The sequence below is a fragment of the Podarcis muralis genome, chromosome 1 (assembly GCF_964188315.1).
Source record: "Podarcis muralis chromosome 1, rPodMur119.hap1.1, whole genome shotgun sequence".
Classification (NCBI taxonomy): domain Eukaryota; kingdom Metazoa; phylum Chordata; class Lepidosauria; order Squamata; family Lacertidae; genus Podarcis; species Podarcis muralis.
The window spans coordinates 115734172-115754760 of NC_135655.1; the positions used below are offsets into that span (position 1 = coordinate 115734172).

General features: G+C 42.7%; 1 protein-coding gene across 1 annotated transcript in view; it reads left to right on the forward strand.

Annotated features, from left to right (window-relative positions):
• LOC114584578 (dynein beta chain, ciliary-like) overlaps positions 1–20589 on the forward strand; it is a 253572-nt gene that overhangs the window by 49553 nt on the left and 183430 nt on the right. The window contains exons 21-31 of the mRNA XM_028706567.2: positions 344–430; positions 2306–2464; positions 6843–6926; positions 8878–9036; positions 9136–9258; positions 9416–9538; positions 15028–15252; positions 16834–16925; positions 17789–17915; positions 18017–18166; positions 19297–19530. Coding sequence (XP_028562400.2) covers positions 344–430; positions 2306–2464; positions 6843–6926; positions 8878–9036; positions 9136–9258; positions 9416–9538; positions 15028–15252; positions 16834–16925; positions 17789–17915; positions 18017–18166; positions 19297–19530 — 1563 coding nt within the window. The remainder of the gene's footprint in view (positions 1–343; positions 431–2305; positions 2465–6842; positions 6927–8877; positions 9037–9135; positions 9259–9415; positions 9539–15027; positions 15253–16833; positions 16926–17788; positions 17916–18016; positions 18167–19296; positions 19531–20589) is intronic.

Consider the following 20589-nt stretch of genomic DNA (forward strand, 5'->3'; position numbering starts at 1 on the left):
TGCGTCCTCTTTATCTTCAATTATGTCTAATCTGTTTCTACTTCAAACATGGTGCCTGCCACTGTTGTCAGATCAAATGTAGATTTTAAATGTTTTATGCTTATCCACCGGGAATGTTTTAAATGTATGTGCGATGTGATTTGTGTCGGGGTTGTGCAGGCTGTATTAAATAAAGTTTTAAGCAAATTCAAGGGGACTTAAATGAAATGATTCAGGGTTCATGGGATGGAACGTACTTAATGGATAGCAGCCAAGGAAAAGTTACGGTATCATCTCAACGGATCACCTGCTTAACCTTTCAAGAACTCAACTTTTGTGTTTGTGTGTGTACTATGTCTTTCAGGTTAAACAGCAAGAGTTCAGGAACAGATTTAAAAATGAAGCCATCTTTAGATTTGATGCTGGGAATCCATATGCATGCATGGACAAGGTAATGTTTTTTTTCTGGATTAGACACTTCAGTCACACTTAAAAGAAGCTAGAAACTGCTACATTTTTCTGGCATTTTTATTGGCCCTGTTCCTGTGTCATTAACGCACAAATATTTGACAGACAAATGTTTTCCTGGCATGGAGAAAAGTAGTGAGCGATGCGTATCTTATCTGATTCTCTGCGTTAGGCTGCTGTCAAAGGCAGCAGGACCAAGTTCTAAGTGGCAACTCTCTATATATCTAAGATATATACAGTGGTACCTCGGGTTAAGTACTTAATTCGTTCCGGAGGTCTGTTCTTAACCTGAAACTGTTCTTAACCTGAAGCACACTTTAGCTAATGGGGCTTCCTGCTGCCGCTGTGCTACCGGAGCCCAATTTCTGTTCTTATCCTGAAGCAAAGTTCTTAACCTGAAAGACTATTTCTGGGTTAGCGGAGTGTGTAACCTGAAGTGTATGTAACCTGAAGCGTATGTAACCCGAGGTACCACTGTACGTATGTATGTCTAAGAGAGGTCCAACCACCTGAAGCTAAATATCTCGAACTTTTCCACAACTATCTTGGGTGAGGGACGTAAAATTTGTATGATCCGTTTAAGACTAGTCTCAGTGAAAGGAATTATGATATTTTCCCAGATGTAACTTGGGGTTTTCCATAGTCCCATTTTACTCAGGACTTACTAGAACCTAGCTTAGGAGACCTTACCTCAATCAAGAGGAAAGAAGGCAGTATCAAAATGTTTCTTTTTACCTTTTTTTAAGGGAAAAACCCAAATAGGTGTTCAGAAAGCAGACATTTATTGTAGTATGTTACTTGTGTAACGTTTTGACTAATTGTTTTTTTTACCACAGACAAGAAAATCTCACAATGTTGTATCCATTATCATGTTGCAGCAATTCACTTTGAGTGTGTTGTCTCTGATAAATGGAAAGTAAAAAATTGAAATCGATATAAAGTGCTCCTGAGCATTTACAGGCCACATTTCTTTCACTACAACATAATCTCAAGCAGTTTTTAAAATGTTCCCGATTACAGAGAGGGGTTTCAAGGTCAAAAGGGATGGCATGGTACAAGAGCAAGGATGGAGAGCCTGTGGTCCAGCAGGTGTCATTGGACTCCAACTCCCATCAGCTAAAGCCAACATGGCCAATGGTCAAGGATGATGGGAGCTGTAGTCCAACAACATCTTCAGGGCCCCAGTGTTATCCTCTCTCTCCAAACATAACTGGGAGGAGCTTCAATATTTTCCGAATTGGGCCTTGACCTTGTTTTGTGACCTTGGATGCAACAGTTTAGCACACCCATCAATTATCTTGCATACTTGGATTGACGACAAACAAAACTGACTCCATTTATTTATGTATTAAAGCATTTATAGCTTGCTCTGCATGAGTCCTGATAATCAGGGTGGCGTACAACCAAACTTCTATGCAAAGGACACTAGAGACCCAGCTCATCAAGATGAACACAAATACTCACAGCAACAGTCACCCACACAAAAAGCAAGTCTAAAACCATTTAAGATTTCTGAACAAATTAATAACTTTTAAGTTGACTTGGCACCAAAACAGTAGCAATGTCAGTGCCTCTTGTAAGAAGAGGGAATTTCACATTGTGCAAACACTCAGATTATTTCCCTGGATAGAATTCCTATGGGAGAATCGCTCTTCTTCAGATCTAGTGTAATCTTTTACTTCTCTAGTATTTACCCCTAAAAAATGAGCAATGTGTTTCCCCAATACTTATCAAAATCAAAGAACATCAGAAGCAAAGTCTTCATTAGAGACATCCATAGATCCAGGTTCTTGTGAACATGTAAGCAAAAACCTGGTGCTTTTGCTTGATAATATGTTTCAAAATGGTGTCCTTGCAGACTCATAAAGACATTGCAAAACTAGAGACAGAAATGAAACTGCTGCAGGAAACTGCAAAGCTTTTTGAAGTGAGTGTGCCAGAATACAAGCAGCTGAAGCAGTGCTGTACTGACGCCATCTTGCTTAAATCAGTCTGGGATATGGTGGTGTTGGTCCAGGTAAGGATTTGCTTTTGCCATTTGCATTAAAGGGATGTTATTTCAGAGAGGACAGAATGAAGTGGTACAAGATTACTTTGTGATTTGGTGGGTCCTGTGTTGATTGTGTCTGTGTCCTGCTGGGTCATGGAAACAGTAACAAGTTTATGGAGATAAGGAATGAAGCAAAATAGTAAAAGGAGATTACTAAGAACCCAAAACTCAAGATGATATCGTGCATTCAAGCTCGTTCGTCCAGCCAGCAATTGAGAAACTAAATCAGCCTCTTGTCAGCTCCTTCACAGGCATAGCAGATCACAATCCAAATTCACCTACCCCATCAATGACCATTTATCCCTTTATAATTGTTGGTGTTTTCGAGTCTGTTGATGAGGCAAGTCTGTTTCCAGACAGTCAATAAGCAATTTGAACACTTCACCCGTTCAGGCTTACTGTGGCTTTGGGCTGATCTGCCTCCCTCCTTCTCTCTGGTGCCCTGATGCTCTCCTTCCTGTCCCCTTGCTTTGCTCAAACAAACTAAAGTTGGTGTCCAAAACAGAAACCGAAAGTCATTTCATACTGTGGTTTCTAACTATGGCTTGCTCAAACCAGGAAGCGGAGAACACTAGAAGGAGGGAGAGATGAGCACGTGTCAGAAGTCCACTCACAATCTATGGTTTAGCCATTGCTTCTGAACCTGTTGTGAGCCTGTTTGTTGAAGTTTGTAAAAGTTCTTCCCATGTCTAAAGAACAAAGACTTTCCTTAGATATCACACTTCAAAAATAAGAACAGGGATAGAGCCAATCAGGCTTGATAATGGTTCCCCCATCAGGTGGCATATCAAATTTATTAAATAAATAAACAAATTGCTCATTCTCAAGAGAATTTAGAATTGAAATACTTTGTCACTTGTACAACTTGTATACAGTGAGATTACATGAGCACCCCCCACTCAGCTCTCTTAGTCTTAATTCCCCTTGTTTACTGACGCACACCCACCAAACCCGAAAGTCAGTTGCCCTGTTGTTATCTTTTCATTCAGCAGCCTAACAGCCCATGGATAGAAGCTGTTCTTTACCCTGTTGGTGCGACTAATCATGCTTCTATATCTTCTGCCTGAGGGCAGGAGATCAAGAAAGTGCCAGCCAGGGTGTGAATCATCCCTGAGAATTTTCCTCACTCTCCTGAGGCAACGTTCTTCCGCTATTTCATCCAGCGGATTCACGGGACAGCCCATAATATATTGTGCTGTATTCACCACCCTCTGTAAGCACTTCCTATCAGTTGATGGCAAACCAGCGTACCACACCGTGATGCAGTTTGAAAGGACACTTTCTGTTGTGGACCGGTAGAAGGAGATCATCAAATGTTGATTGACATTGTTCTTTCGCAATACTCTGAGGAGATGGAGTCTCTGTTGGGCTTTCTTAACCACCTGGGTTGTATTGATTTTCCAAGTAAGGTCTTCACGGAGATAAGCTCCTAGGAATTTAAAGGAAGAGACTCTCTCCACACAGCCCACCCCAATGTACAGTGGGGATGATGTTGGCACACTTACTGACCCATCCATAGATCAAAACAGATTCATATTTGTCTTTGTTTTCTGTGGGCACACAAAACTGTTTTTTACTGAATCATTTGACTGCTGCATCTAGCCCACTTTTGTCTCTTCTGACATACAGCAGTTCTTAAACAGTCTCAGGTAGCGTGCTTCATCAGCCCTATTGAGTTTGCTTTAATCAGGAGATTTGAGGATTGAATATGGAACCTTCTGCTATTCCTCATCACTACAAAAATAAAATAAAATCTAGGGAGGTGTGGAAGTTTGCTACCATAGATCCCAGAAAATGATGACAAAGCTGAAAGCATTGAAATTACTTGTTGTATCCCTCATCTGACAAAATAAAAGAGAATTTCCTGATGGGGATTGTTGTGGTTTGAATGAGCTTGAAATAGGCTCCTCTGATGGGAGAAAAATATGTCCTTGAAAATTAATTCCATTCTATTTCTGCTTTGTGCCATGTGGCAAGTGCATGTATGACAATGCTAAATTATTTATGAACATGTGCCTAAAATGAATAAAACACACAGGAACAATGCTAAGGAAAACCAGATGCTAAAGATGCACATCAATATTCTATTTGATGATCTTCTGTCTCTAATGATCCTAGGATTTCCATTTTGTGTCATTTCCAAGTCTGTTTACATAAAAACAACAACCACGAATGGAAATAACGGGTGTCAGTGCTAAACCTGGAAAAAAGAAACTCAAAGAGAATGTTCCTTTCCTTTCCCTATACAACATTCCATATAAATGCATAACCTGAGATGGAAGCAAATGGTTCCTTTCTACAATAGAAGAGTCCTTCCATCAGAGGAAAGGAACCATTTAATTCGGTACAATGTGTTTCCTTAGTCCGCTGATGGAGTCCATTTTTGCTTTAAAAGGGGGGGGGGGAGAGAAAAGAAGCATTAAAAAATGTGTATTGTTTCATCATTTGTCCTTCCATCTTTGGCAATTTTTATTTTATGAGCAGATAAGACTATAAGATGCTGAGTCTGATAGTTTCTTAAAGGTAAAGGGACCTCTGACCCTTAGGTCCAGTCATGGACGACTCTGGGGTTGCAGCACTCATCTCGCTTTACTGACCGAGGGAACCAGCGTACAGATAATTCTCTGAATGAAAACTTGGAAACCCAGACATTTCAATGAGCATGATTACATTTTTTTGGCAATTTGTCATTCCTGTCAGTCAATGTAAAAGTGAAAATGATGAAGCTGTTGCTTGAGCAGTCCACCACTACAAGGGCCCAGATGTTCCTGTACATCTGTTGCTGCTACTATTTCTATAGAATCAGTTTATAGGGGGTTGCTAAGTTGACAACTGAGTCAAGGAAGGCTTGAGCCAGCGTATCAACTCTACATGCCATCTGTGTAGTCCATGATGAAAAACGAACTAAAAACAGTTTGTATGAAAGATATAATTTGGCGTTGGCACTAATGTGTTCCTCTGTTCACAAAAATGCAGAAATGTCCACCAATTTTCACCTTCATTTGTAGCCCCTTCACCTCAATCAATCTCTACCATTGCCAATGAGAAGACTTTCACAGGGTGCTGTGATCTGCAGAAGGAAAGGGAGATGCGAAAGCCCACTTTGGTGAAGATTAACTCTGTTCCATTTATAGAAAGAAAGTTTGGGTTGGATCTTAAGATCTCTCTTCTAGGATAACGTAAGGGAGTCATTTAGGGAGGGGGCAGGTAGTTTCAAACCACATACATGTGAGTTTGCAGAGCTCTGGTTAAATATGAAATGTAGTCATAACAAAAGTTAAAATATGTTATGTTTTTTGTTTGGTTTTGTTCTGCAGCTGAGGCTACACTCCGGAACCCACTTAAGTCCCATCTAAGCCCATAGATGGGATGTGGGTGGCGCTGTGGGTTAAACCACAGAGCCTAGGACTTGCCGATCAAAAGGTCGGCGGTTCGCATCCCCGCGACGGGGTGAGCTCCCGTTGCTCAGCCCCTGCTCCTGCCAACCTAGCAGTTTGAAAGCACGTCAAAGTGCAAGTAGATAAATAGGTACTGCTCCGGCAGGAAGGTAAATGGCGTTTCCGTGCACTGCTCTGGTTCGCCAGAAGCGGCTTAGTCATGCTGGCCACATGACCCGGAAGCTGTACGCCAGCTCCCTCGGCCAATAAAGCGAGATGAGCGTCGCAACCCCAGAGTCAGTCACAACTGGACCTAATGGTCAGGGGTCCCTTTACCTTAAGCCCATCTAAGCCCCATTTAAGCCATCTTGACTGGTGAGAAAACACTGCACTGTTAATCTCAGGTATATCTTAAGGCAAACCTTTGAATGTTGCCTCGCTACTGAAACCCAAAATGGCACATTGATCTTAACATTTAATGAACATCAAGGAAACGAACAGACAGAATTTCAACAATTCTTTTTGATTATACATTTTCCTTTTCTTAACCAAGTATGACTGATGACAGCAAGTCGGACAAATGAATTTGGAGTAGGGGAAGAGAGGCTTTCTAGCGGATGATTAAAACATCAACCTCCTCTCTCCAGGTTTTGATGAGAGGGCTTTCTGTTGAACGCAAGAGAATTTCTGTGGGGATGCAATGCCTTTGGAATATGAATCTTCTGGACAATGTTTTCTCTCCCTTAAAAAGCTAGCAAGATTTCCTAGTGCACAGAATCAAGAATACATGTCTCCTTAGATTAGATTTCAGCCTCAGTAGGTTTCAGATTTTGAAAATCATTTTGTATGCATTGTACATTATACATATTTATACACAGAACCTACAGGTGAGTTTGAAAGCTCTCTTTGCATCCTAAGATGCTGCAAAAAATAAAAGTTATGGGATTCTTCTTTCCTCCTGTCTACAGATGAGCATTAAAGACTGGATGAAAACTCCATGGAAACAAATAAATGTTGAACAAATGGATGTGGACCTTAGAAGATTTTCAAAGGTGATAAATACTCCAAATTACTATATTGTATTTACATGCACTGTACTTAACTGAACTGGCAAACCAATCCTTTTCCATACAGTAGAGTATACAGTAACTTTTGGTTCTCGAACTGAAGTGGTGCCTAGTGCCTGAGAAGCACTGCAGAGAAAAGGCATGAGAACTCTCAGCTAGACTTACTTACACTGGTTTAACAGTAATTCCTTCCCCCTCAGAGAACCCCAGGGGCTGACTTCTGTGAAGGCTAGCAAGCTGTAACAGAGAATTCACAAGCACCCCTACCATGCTACGATTTCAACATTTCTTTGGCGGAAGCCAAGAAAGTTGAAAGTGGTTTGTAGAGTTGCTTTATAGGTTTGCAGAGTAGATAATAGCTTTCTTGTCCTTTTGTCTTGAGCTGTGGGGTGCTTCCAGACAGGCGTTGATTGTGGGATCAGTGCTCCTCATGCATGCAATGAGCCCACACTCATTTGCTGTGTGTGCATCATGCCATTGGCATCAAAATGCTAGCCACCATTCTCCACTCTCTTTGAATCCCAATTTATCCTTTCTAGGGAAAATCTGGTATTATTATTATTATTATTATTATTATTATTATTATTATTATTATCAACAACAACAACCTCAAATTAAGCCTTGATTGGAAGCCCCTTCTTTGGGATCACTGCATTAAACACTGAGAAGTATTTAAATAGTATGCACTTATAAAATTTGCCTGTTAAATGAATTGATCATATTTTATTTTGTCTGATTATCTATCTATCTGACAAAATGTTATCATCTATCTATCTGTCTGTCTGTCTGTCATCTATCATCTATCATCTATCTATCCATCATCTATATCTATCTATCTATCTATCTATCTATCTATCTATCTATCTATCTATCTTTCATCTATCTATCATCTATCTGCCATCTATCTATATCTATCATCTATCTATCATCTATCTATCTATCATCTATCTCTATCTATCTATCTATATCTATCTATCTATCTATCTATCTATCTATCTATCTATCTATCATCTATCTATCCATCTATCTATCATCTATCTATCTATCTATCTATCTATCTATCTATCTATCTATCATCTATCTATCTATCTATCTATCTATCTATCATCTATCATCTATTATCTATCATCTATCTATCTATGGCTTTGTAAATTAATACATATGGCCTCACACACTGATACAGCTCTTTTACATACAGCCTATGAAGATACAAGTTATGTGTGTGCAAGCTTTGCCCCTGCACAGATCTCTGCATTTTTGCTGGGTAGAGATTGCAGGACCAACAGCTATGTGCGTTCATTTTGTCTGCATGCAGGCTCTCTGTGGAAAAGCTGGACAATCTGTGAATGATGAGGGGACAGGAGCAATGGACACAATCTCAGCCATAGATGCCTGTCTGGGGGCCAAGGCTCTTTGGGCCCTCTCAGTGTTTATTTTTAGGGAGCCAGGGCCCCTCATTGTTTGAGGCCAAATGCAGAACTGGATGCGAAGTGATGTAAGGAAACATTGTATTGGGCCCCCTCAATGTTCTTCAGAAGATGGCACCTCTGATCTCAGCCCCCCAGCCCCCAATGCATTGAGCACCCCCTGTTTGGTCAATTGAACAAATCTCTAGTAGGGAGCACTGCAGTTGCAAAGGAACTTCCTTGTGCAATACATGCCCCCACCCAAAGTGTTACATTTGGCTATCTGGCCTACTGAAAACTTAATCCAGGCATAGGCAACCTCGGCCCACCAGATGTTTTCAGACTACAACTCCCATCATCCCTAGCTAACAGGACCAGTGGTCAGCGATGATGGGAATTGTAGTCTCAAAACATCTGGAGGGCCGAGTTTGCCTATGCCTGGATTAAACATTTAGTTTCTGAAAGCAACTTTGTGTTTTACATCTGTCTCCCATTGCTTGCTTGCTTTTCACGGTTTCTGTACCACACAGGACATGAAGACTTTGGATAAAGGAATACGTGCTTGGCATGTATACGTGGGATTAGAGTCAACCGTTAAGAATTTGTTAACCTCCTTGAGAGCAGTGAATGAACTTCAGAACCCTGCCGTCCGGAAAAGGCACTGGCAACAACTTATGGCTGCGACAGGGGTATAGCTTTTTGGCTTCGTACACTGGAGCTGTGTGCACACAAATGCCATGTCTTTTCCTGAGCTGCAAATGACTTTTCTTTTCAATTTCGTTTCCCAGGTCTGCTTTGTCATGAACGAAGACACTACACTAGGGGACCTTTTAGCTCTCCAGCTCCACAGGGTAGAAGATGAAGTGAAACATATTGTGGATAAAGCTGTGAAAGAAATGGCAATAGAAAAAGTAGGCCACAGTTAATGTATTATAAGTAACAGCTGCTTTCGTAGGAAATAGTCAACCGCCCTAATGACACTGAAGTCAGGGGCGTGATGTGCATATAGTGTTAACAGAACCACTGCTGCATGCACTCGTGGAACCGATTTGTTTTCTTTTTCCATAGGCACTCATGGAAATCAATCAGACATGGGGTGTTATGGATTTCTCCTATGAAGAACATCACAGCACAGGCACGCCATTGTTGAAATCCGATGAAAACCTGATAGAAACACTAGAAGACAACCAGGTGATGGCTTGCTCTGAATGTTTTCTCCAAGGCATTATGTAGCACGCCTGCCAACTATTTAGAGTCATTAATCCAACTCTCTGAGCATTTTGGAGGCCCATGCAGAACTTTGTGTGTGTGGCCTTTTCAATTCTAGCCCTTATTTCCCAGAAGCAGTCGATGTATTGTGTCGAATGCAAAGGACATAACCCGTTATTGTTCCAAACAATAGGCATGAGCAAGAGATCAGTTTTGCAGTGATTTCAGGGAAGACTTCGAAGTTCTGTGGGTGAACCACATTAGCGTGATTGTAAGTCGGTGGATGGGATCCCGTGAGAGTTCATTTAAACAGAAACAATGCCTTCTAATATTTCCATGCACTTTTTAAGAATACATACAAAACAACGCAAATAGTTTTTTTTATATTAGATATTAAATTGTTTTAACCCACATCACAACCCTCCTGATTTTCCAGAGTTTTTTAATTTTGGTCAAGTCAAAACAAATTTTAAAAATGCGGTGGATCTTTATGAATGCATATTATCTGCAAGAGATCATAGTGCTACACTTGGCACCACACATCCTACAGCAGGGGTCAGCAAACTTTTTCAGCAGGGGGCCGGTTCACTGTCCCTCAGACCTTGTGGGGGGCCGGACTATATTTGGGGGGGGGGGAATGAACGAATTCCTATGCCCCACAAATAACCCAGAATTGCATTTTAAATAAAAGCACACATTCTACTCATGTAAAAACACCAGGCAGGCCCCACAAATAACCCAGAGATGCATTTTAAATAAAAGGGCACATTCTACTCATGTAAAAACATGCTGATTCCCAGACCGTCCGCAGGCCAGATTTAGAAGGCGATTGGGCCGGATCCGGCCCCCGTACCTTAGTTTGCCTACCCATGTCCTACATGAATGATTGGTTCTTGTTCTCTGGTTCTATCGGGTCCACCACACTTTTCAACATCTTTTTGACGGCATTTCTTTTGGGAGGTACTAAACATGAAATTGATCTCAGGAGTTTAAAATCTGTTTGTATATCCTGCCTTTGCAAAATCTTGAGTCAAATTGAAAAACAATTAAAAAACGCAATGCAACGCAATCAAAAGTGCTATTTAGAGGGAGAAGGGGGGTGGGGAAAGCTTATAAAACAAACAAACAAACAAAATATTCTAGTCTAATTGGTACACTTAGACAATCTGTGATGACAACATTTATAGGTAAACAGAAACTGGCAATAATTCGTACACATTCCACTTTGGTTGGTCTGTACCCAAAACTATTACTTATGCTGCAGGCTTTCATCCTGTGGCAACTTAGAGGAGGGCTTTCTCTGTGATGTCCCCCAATCTCTGAAATAAACTCTCCGTTCAGATATGGCAGGCACATACTGTGGTGATTTTCCACTGGCTGTGAAAAAAACCAATTTGCTCAAGCTTTCCATTTCTTTTGAATCATTAGAATCAGTGCTTTCCCCTTTAAAAAATGTTTAGAGGTACTCTCATTGTCCTATTCATATTGAAATACTGCCCCTCAACGATTCACAAAATGTTTAGGGGTATGCGTACCTCTGCGTCCCCCCAGAAAAAATGCACTGATTAGAATCAATGGTGGTTTATAGGTACTGCAGTTCTTAGGGCTATTTTAAAAAGCACAACCACAGTGTGTTCTCAGTGAACTGATTGATGCAAATTGCATTCTGGACCCGTTCACAAGAATGACTTTTATGAGGCTGTCACTGAGGTAGCTGCAAAAAAATGATGCCATGGGTTGAGAAAACTGGCAGTAATTAAATGCTGAGTCACTACTTTACTGTGTCAAGTTATTGACAGGTTGACTTCAGTAAACTAAGCACACACTAGTTAAGTGGAGTGCTTGCAAATGCTTCAGGAAAAAAGAAATTCTGATGTTCAGGCATGACTGCTGATGCTTACAAAAAGAATCCTTAGAAAAAAATATAAGGGGAGACACTTCTCTCCCCCCCCAAAAAATAACCTAATGAGGACTGAAGGTACTCAGTGACCATAAAATTATGGCTGACTTGGGGAAAAGGAATGATAAACCATGTGGGAGGAGAAATAGAATACTGTGGTACCTTAGTTGTCGAACTTAATCCATTCTGGGAGTCCATTCGACTCCCAAAATGGTTTGAAACCAAGGTGCAGCTTCCAATTGGCTGGATGTTTGACTTCCAAAAAATGTTCACAAACTGGAACTCTTACTTCCGGGTTTGTGGCGTTCGGGAACCAAGCCATTTGACAATCAAGGTACCACTGTAGAATATTGTGGAGATGGGTATGGCTGACCAGGACACTGAACGGGAGTACTTCACACTACAGTAATGGATTGAGGTTGAATCCTCACAAGACAGAAGTACTGTTTTGGGGGGACAGGGGGCGGGCTGGTGTGGAGGACTCCCTGGTCCTGAATGGGGTAACTGTGCCCCTGAAGGACCAGGTGTGCAGCCTGGGAGTCATTTTGGACTCACAGCTGTCCATGGAGGCGCAGGTCAAGTTCTGTATCCAGGGCAGCTGTCTACCAACTCCACCTGCTACGCAGGCTGAGACCCTACCTGCCCACGGACTGTCTCACCAGAGTGATGCATGCTCTAGTTATCTCCCGCTTGGACTACTGCAATGCGCTCTACGTGGGGCTACCTTTGAAGGTGACCCGGAAACTACAACTAATCCAGAATGTGGCAGCTAGACTGGTGACTGGGGGCGGCCGCCGAGACCTCATAACACCAGTCTTGAAAGATCTACATTGGCTCCCAGTACATTTCCGAGCACAATTCAAAGTGTTGGTGTTGACCTTTAAAGCCCTAAACAGCCTTGGCCCAGTATACCTGAAGGAGCGTCTCCACCCCCATCGTTCTGCCCGGGCACTGAGGTCCAGCTCCGAGGGCCTTCTGGTGGTTCCCTCATTGCGAGAAGCAAAGCTACAGGGAACCAGGCTGAGGGCCTTCTCGGTAGTGGCACCTGCCCTGTGGAACACCCTCCCATCAGATGTCAAAGCGATAAACCTGACATTCAGATGACATTTTAAGGCAGCCCTGTTCAGGGAAGTTTTTAATGTGTGATATTTTAGTGTATTTTTGGTCCCTGTGGAAGCCACCCAGAGTGGCTGGGGAAACCCAGCCAGATGGGTGGGGTACAAATAATAAATTATTCTTATTATTATTACAGTAATGGTTGCAGGTCCCACTTTTCTTCATAATCATAGTAGTTAAAATAAGCATTATGTAATGAAGAGCTCAGGGACGCGGGTGGCGCTGTGGGTAAAACCTCAGCGCCTAGGACTTGCCGATCGCATGGTCGGTGGTTCGAATCCCCGTGGCGGGGTGCGCTCCCGTTGTTCGGTCCCAGTGCCTGCCAACCTAGCAGTTCGAAAGCACCCCTAAGTGCAAGTAGATAAATAGGGACCGCTTTATAGCGGGAAGGTAAACGGCGTTTCCGTGTGCTGCGCTGGTGCTGGCTCGCCAGAGCAGCTTCGTCACGCTGGCCACGTGACCCAGAAGTGTCTGCGGACAGTGCTGGCTCCCGGCCTCTAGAGTGAGATGAGTGCACAACCCTAGAGTCTGGCAAGACTGGCCCGTACGGGCAGGGGTACCTTTACCTTTTTAATGAAGAGCTCAGAGTAGTTTGTCTTTCCTATTATGCCCTCCTGGCACTCAGCACCAGAACAAGCTGGAGGGTCCGGGGTGGAGGGTTTGGTGTATAAAAATTCTCCCTTCCCTTCTCTCTCCAGGCTCCTGGTCTGTTTATGTGCTGATCTGGAGTGTCTGTGTTAGCAGAATGTGCTGGGGATTCTGCTTGTGTGCTTCTCACTCAGCTGCTCATCAGTCTCCCAGTCTGAGCTGATTGAAGTGGTCTCATTGCTGAGGAGTCCCAGGGCGATTGTCTTGGGGGAATCTCAGTGTTTATGCTGCGACCACTTGGATATGGGGTGTTTGGCTGCCATGACTAGCATAGGACTACCCCAATATATCACCAGCCCAAGACAAGTCTAAAGTGGGGTTTTTGCAACTCCTCCTTTGTCATAGTCAGATGACTTCCTGCTGAGTTTTTGACTTGTGTCAGTTTGTTCCCTCTGCAGGGCGAGGGATCTATTAAGACAGGCCATCCCTACAGAGGCTGGTGGATTCTAAAATGCTTTGTGAGATGGTTGTGAAATGCAGGGTGATCTGGGCAATTGTTAATTGTTCCTTGGAGTTTTCCCCTGCTAGGCAGCGCCAATACAATTCTTTGGTGCAGGGCAAGTTGAGGACAACGAAAGGAGTTGAGAGGCAACTAGAATACAAGTGGAGGAAAACTCATTTTCAAGCCTTGTTCCGCAGCAGTGATGGTGCTGAAGAATCAATTCTTTTCCACTAGCCACCATTGCCACCATCTCAATATGTCCCAGTAGACCTTTCCTAAGTGGTTTGAGGCCTCTTAAGCCCTGGGCCTTTGGATGGTATAGCAGAGCCCTCAGTGGCATGCTATGACATTTGTAAAAGTCATTTTGAGGGTACAATTGTTTGCATCCACCACAACTTAGATTCCACAGTTCTTGCAGTTCATCTGTGGAGATGGCCATTATACTGTCTGGTCCCTTATTGTTGGATGAATTTCAGTAATTTGGACTCTGGCAGATGGACTTGGGGTTCGGTCATGATCGTGTGACAATGTTTTTGCTTGCCATTCTAGCAGGAAGAGGATGACTTGCAGACTTAGGGAACTGGGCCTAGTTACCCATGGAGGACACTGATTTTCTAAATCCATTTCAGTTGGAGTTCAGGCCTGGTTTTGTCACTAAAAGCATCTTGGTTGTCCTCTGGGAAGAGTGGCAAGAGGAATGTAACCCAAATGATGCTCATTGTTTAAATTAGGGATGGGAGGAAATAATGTTTCAATGCAAAATCTCCTGAATCGGTAAGTGAACTGAATCACAGCTAACATTCCAAAGGTTCACCTTTCTGAATTTTGTCCTGTAGTTCTCCCACCAGAAAGTGAATATTATCTACAAAACTACAGTTTATTAGCAAAAAATATTTGTGGGCGTGTGTATTATTAGACAAAATCGCGCACAAAATACATACATTGGGAGAAATGCGCATTAAAATCTATATCAATTTTCATGTGGACTTCTTAAATGTGGAAATGGGGCAGATAGTAAAATTTGAAAAATGAGAAGCAGAGAGAAAACAAAACTGACAGACTCATCCACTCCTAGTCTTAACTTTGGACGGATGTACATTGGTCATTTATAACATTAGAAATGTGTTATTAAAATGTGACACCAGGGGGCGCTGTAGAGCAGCGAGCCCTCGAAAGAGGAAAATTGCATTGAGAGTTATATAATGTTACATTTAATAACATTTTTACAGATCAATGTAGATCCTGCCCTTGTTTATATTTGATATATATTATAGAACCTAGTTAAATCATTTTAAGAGGCAACTAATAAATATAAATTGCAAATTAATAAATACCGTACATGGCTGTATTCTAATATTGTTGCAGGTGCTGCTTCAGAACATCCTGATGAGTAAATATGTGGAATATTTCCTGGTGGAGGTCAGTAGCTGGCAAAAGATCTTAATGGTAGCAGACATGGTAATTTCACTGTGGCTGGAAGTGCAGCAAACCTGGGCTCATCTCCAGAGTATTTTCACCAATTCTGAGGATATACGGAAGCAGCTTTCAGAAGATGCTAAAAGATTTGAGGGGATTGATAAGGATTTCAAGGTATGAACAAGCATCTCAATCTTTCCTTCTCCATAAACTATGTGAGAGAGAAAAGAATGAAGACTTATCTCAAATTCAAACCTTAAAGTCCTCACAGTTGGTTTGTTCTGCAGTTTGTAATTCATCTCTTCTGGTATGCACATGTACTTTAGTCCAATTAAGCACTAATTAACAGGGGAACCCCTGCTTCTTAACAGTGGTGTAGGAGGGTATTCGCCAGGCGAAGTGCTTTTGCACTCAGCGCCTCCCTGGCCCCTGCACTCCATGCTAGAGTGAGAATCAGGTAACGAGACAGCCTGCGAGTGAAGCCCGTTCCCCTCCCCCGCCCCTGGGAGGAATTTGCAATAATGATTTACCCTCTATCATCCTTGTTTTTTCATCGCCTACACTCTCCCGCTGCCATGGAGGCTGTCTCCATTAAGGCAGACCGGAACCGGAAGCCTGCAATTTTAATCTCCCTTAAACTCTATAGCTGCTGAATTTTTAGAGGCTATTAAATCGTCACTCATCTGGTCACATTTGGTCATCAAGAGTCACTTGCAAGCAGTTGTGCAGAAATACTTTTGTATAATGGACAGAACTAGCTTTTGTTTCAAGTTTTTAATGTGACACGTTTTGAGGGTACAATTACAAATTCCAAGGGGTAGTCATGTTGATCTGGTGACAGCTTAAAGACCGTCTTCAAAGCTGTGTTACTATTATAATAATAAACTACTGTATAAAGAAGTTGAATGCTGAATATGCATCTCTTTACCCTGGCCTCTCTGGGACGCGGGTGGCGCTGTGGGTTAAACCACAGAGCGTAGGACTTGCCGATCAGAAGGTCGGTGGTTCGAATCCCCGCGACGGGGTGAGCTCCCGTTGCTCGGTCCCTGCTCCTGCCAACCTAGCAGTTCAAAAGCACGTCAAAGTTCAAGTAGATAAATAGGCACCGCTCCGGCGGGAAGGTAAACGGCGTTTCTGTGTGCTGCTCTGGTTCGCCAGAAGCAGCTTAGTCATGCTGGCCACATGACCCGGAAGCGGTATACCGGCTCCCTCGGCCATTAAAGCGAGATGAACACCCCAACCCCAGAGTCGGTCACGACTGGACCTAATGGTCAGGAGTCCCTTTACCTTTACCTTTACCCTGGCCTCTCACACTTGAAATGTGTGTGTTTTGTACCCACTCTAGTCCCATGATGGTAATTTGTTTTAATTACTTTAGAATTCTGAATTATTATTATTATTTTTTTGTATCCCACCTTGGAACCAATTACTACTACTACTATTACTAAATCAAATCAAATACCTTTATTGGCATCACTTACTACTACTATTATTCAACCTCTTTGCCCAGATCCTTTCTCACAATTAACCACATAAAGCGGGTAATTCTAACAGACATATTTTTTCAGACTAAATATGACTTAGCCAGATTGTCTTAAATTCACATTCATGGCTGAGCAGAGATATTTACCCTCTCCCCTATGCAAATGCAACACTCCGCTTGAAATGCCTTGTTGACTCTCAAAAAGAAGCTCCATCCCACTTGGAAATATTATTTTCATTTCCTTCTGCTTTTCCTCCCTCTTGGTTGTTCAGGAACTTATGGCTGAGGTGGTGAAGGCAAAAAAAGTCATAGAAGTAACAAACCAGATGGGATTACTTGGAAAACTGGAAGTTCTTCAACAGAGGTTTGACTTAAATGGATCTAAGGCTTACTTATGGAAGTATACATCTGAACACAGTTCTAAAAGCCCCTTTTCTGGGAAGGAGGGGAGAATATTTGTTGCTATAATTGAAAATCAAAACCCTTGCTGATCTACTACAAACCACTCAGTGATCTGCCAGCAATTTATCTTCTGCAAGATAGATTATGGGTACAGTCATACCTCGGGTTGAAGTACAGTGGTGCCTCGCAAGACGAAAATAATCCGTTCCGCAAGTCTCTTCGTCTAGCGGTTTTTTCGTCTTGCGAAGCTACCCTATTAGTGCCTTAGCGGATTAGCGCTATTAACGGTTTAGCGGCTTAGCGGCTATTAAAGGCTTAGCGGCTTAGCGGCTAAAAGGCTATTAGTGGCTTAGCGGCTTAGAAAAAGGGGGGGGGAGTGAAAAAAATCGCAAGACTTGCAAGACATTTTCGTCTTGCGAAGCAAGCCCATAGGGAAAATCATCTTGCGAAGCAACTCAAAAACGGAAAACCCTTTCGTCTAGCGGGTTTTTCGTCTTGCGAGGCATTCGTCTTGCGGGGCACCACTGTAGCTTCAAGTTAAGTATTTTCGGGTTGCGCTCCGCTGCAACCCGGAAGTAATGGAGTGCGTTTGGAGATGCTCAAAATGACGTCACGCACATGCACAGAAGCAGCGAAATGCGACCTGCAGACGTGCAGTCGCATCTTATGTTTACTTCAGGATGCAAATGGGGCTCTGGAACAGATCCCGTTCGCATCCAGAGGTACCACTGTATTTGACTCCAGTGACTACCTCCCTGGCAATTCTAATTTATGTTAGAAATCGTTTTCTTTCTTTCTTTTACATTTGTGGACTTTGTTTTTCAGGCTCACACTTTGTGAGAAATCCTTAGCAGATTACTTAGATGCCAAGAGACTCACCTTTCCAAGATTCTATTTTGTCTCTGCAGTGGATTTGTTAGAAATCATCTCTAAAGGAACGCATCCCAAGCAGGTATTTTTCTTCTTCTCCCACTGACGTTGTTTGCTTTGCTAATTCTTGATGGCAGCAAACTGAAGCCATAACATTATTAACTTTGTAACCCTGGTCAACAGATTACAAGGCACTTGGTGAAGCTCTTTGACAATGTGGCCGACCTTAAATTTGAAGAGGACACAAACACTGAGATACAAATGGCCATAGGGATGTATAGCAGAGAAGGAGAGTTTGTGGTCTTCTCGGAGCCCTGTTTCTGCAAGGGGCAGGTAAATCCAGATGCAGAGAGCATGCTAGGAGAAGGGTATCATATCTGGAGCTGGAGCTGAGAACAATTAGCTTAGCAAAGTCCACAGCAAGTCAGTGCAAATCAAGTATTTTATTTTATTTTATTTTATTTTATTGTTTTGTTTTGTTTTGTTTTTAAGAAAAAATTAAAAGGAAGGTCAGAAGCAGTTGGGAAGAGTAGCCAATATGTTTTTAATACATGGCTGGAAGAAAAATTAGCAAGGAAAGATAATAAGAATATATAGATGATTTGAGAAGGTTGTAGAATGCAAAGATTATTGTAAATTGTATAATGTGGAGGAAATCGAGTGGGGGCGGAGGGAAGTGGGAGGAAGGAGAAAAGAATAATATGATAGATTGAGGACATAGAAATGTAAATGTATGGGGGGGATGGGGAGGAAATGGTGTTGGCTTTGGTACATCTGTATTGTAAAGTAATATGTGAAAACCAATTTTTAAAAATATATGTTTTTAATACAGTGGTACCTCTGGTTACATACACTTCAGGTTACAGACTTCTCTAACGCAGAAATAGTACCTTGGGTTAAGAACTTTGCTTCAGGATAAGAACAGAAATCGTGCAACGGCGGTGCAGCGGCAGCAGGAGGCCCCATTAGCTAAAGTGGTGCTTCAGGTTAAGAACAGTTTCAGGTTAAGAAAGGACCTCTGGAACGAATTAGGTACTTAACCTGAGGTACCATTGTACTGTGTTGATCAGCCTGCCAGCAGCCTCTTCCTGCATCTGTTTAAGAGCTTTTGGAATTCTAGGTCCAAGGAAAGCAGAGGAACTTGCAATCTCACGCAACCTTCGACACTGCAAAAAACAGGACCTTGTGTGAAAGGTCATTGATTGGCACCACCTAAAAGCACAGAGTCCTAGAACCTCAGAATTGGAGAGGAGCTCCCCCTATTGTCGAGCACAGGGGGAGTGAATGGGGGGGGGGGGCATGCAGGAATTACTGAGACTAGGGACATAGCTGAATGAATGATTTCCCTTCTATTCCTTTGGCTGTGTACGTTGTATGAAAGAGGCACGAAAGCACGTTAAAAAGAAGTGGGCTTTTCTACTGCTTGACTCCATAATATTGGTGTACCTGTCTACATGCTTCAGGCAGAATGCTGGTTAAGCTCTTTAGAGGAGGCCATGCACAGGACAGTCAAGCAGAAGATAATGGAAGCTGTGGCAGCTTACGAGGATAAGTCCCGAGACCAGTGGCTGTTTGACTTCCCGGCCCAAGTGGCATTAACCAGCAGTCAAATCTGGTGGGCAGCTGATGTCAGAATGGCTTTTGACCGGCTCGAGGAAGGCTTTGAAACGGCCTTGAAAGATTACAATCGCAAACAGGCAAGTGCAATAGCCCTCGAAAGGGGAGCATGTGTAACGTGCCACAAAACACACAGCTTGCAACACAAATGTCCCAGCATCAGCCCCAGAAATAGCCTTTGCTGCTGACAGTTTATTGTTGTTGTTGTTTAGTTGTTTAGTCGTGTCCGACTCTTCGTGACCCCATGGACCAGAGCACGCCAGGCACTCCTGTCTTCCACTGCCTCCCGCAGTTTGGTCAGACTCATGCTGGTAGCTTCGAGAACACTGTCCAACCATCTCGTCCTCTGTCATCCCCTTCTCCTTGTGCCCTCCATCTTTCCCAATTTCAGGGTCTTTTCCAGGGAGTCTTCTCTTCTCATGTGGTGGCCAAAGTATTGGAGCCTCAGCTTCAGGATCTGTCATTCCAGTGAGCACTCAGGGCTGATTTCCTTCAGAATGGATAGGTTTGATCTTCTTGCAGTCCATGGGACTCTCAAGAGTTTCCTCCAGTACCTATTATTATTATTATTATTATTATTATTATTATTATTAAAAATATTTATGGCACACACACACACAAATGAATATGGCAGTGCACGCATAAAAACAATACTACAAGGGCATCAATACAAACATTTAAAAAAACTGGTTGGTAAAAATTTCATGTCCCAAAGGCTTGTCTGAACTCAGTACAGTTTGTAAAAAACTCTAAAAGAAAGCATGTCAGTATTCTGTTGGCAGCAAGCTCCACAGGGGATGGCCTGCCACACTAGTCATGAGGGACTGCTGAATTTGCGAAATATTCAGCAGTATTCAAGTTCCTTTCAACAAATACATGAATAAAAGTGGGCTCCGTCAAAAGATCTCAGTGGCTGGAGGTGGAGCAGATCCCAGGCGTCCTTTCCAAGCAGGAGTTCACATCCACTTATTGCTTCTCCTCCTCACCATCTGATAAACCACACAAACACAGAAGGGGAAGAAGAAGGCATAAAACACAGCCTCCCTGCTCTGTGGGGCTGCATAGAGCAGGGGCCGGCAAATTTTTCAGCAGGGGGCCGGTCCACTGTCCCTCAGACCATGTGGGGGGCTGGACTATAT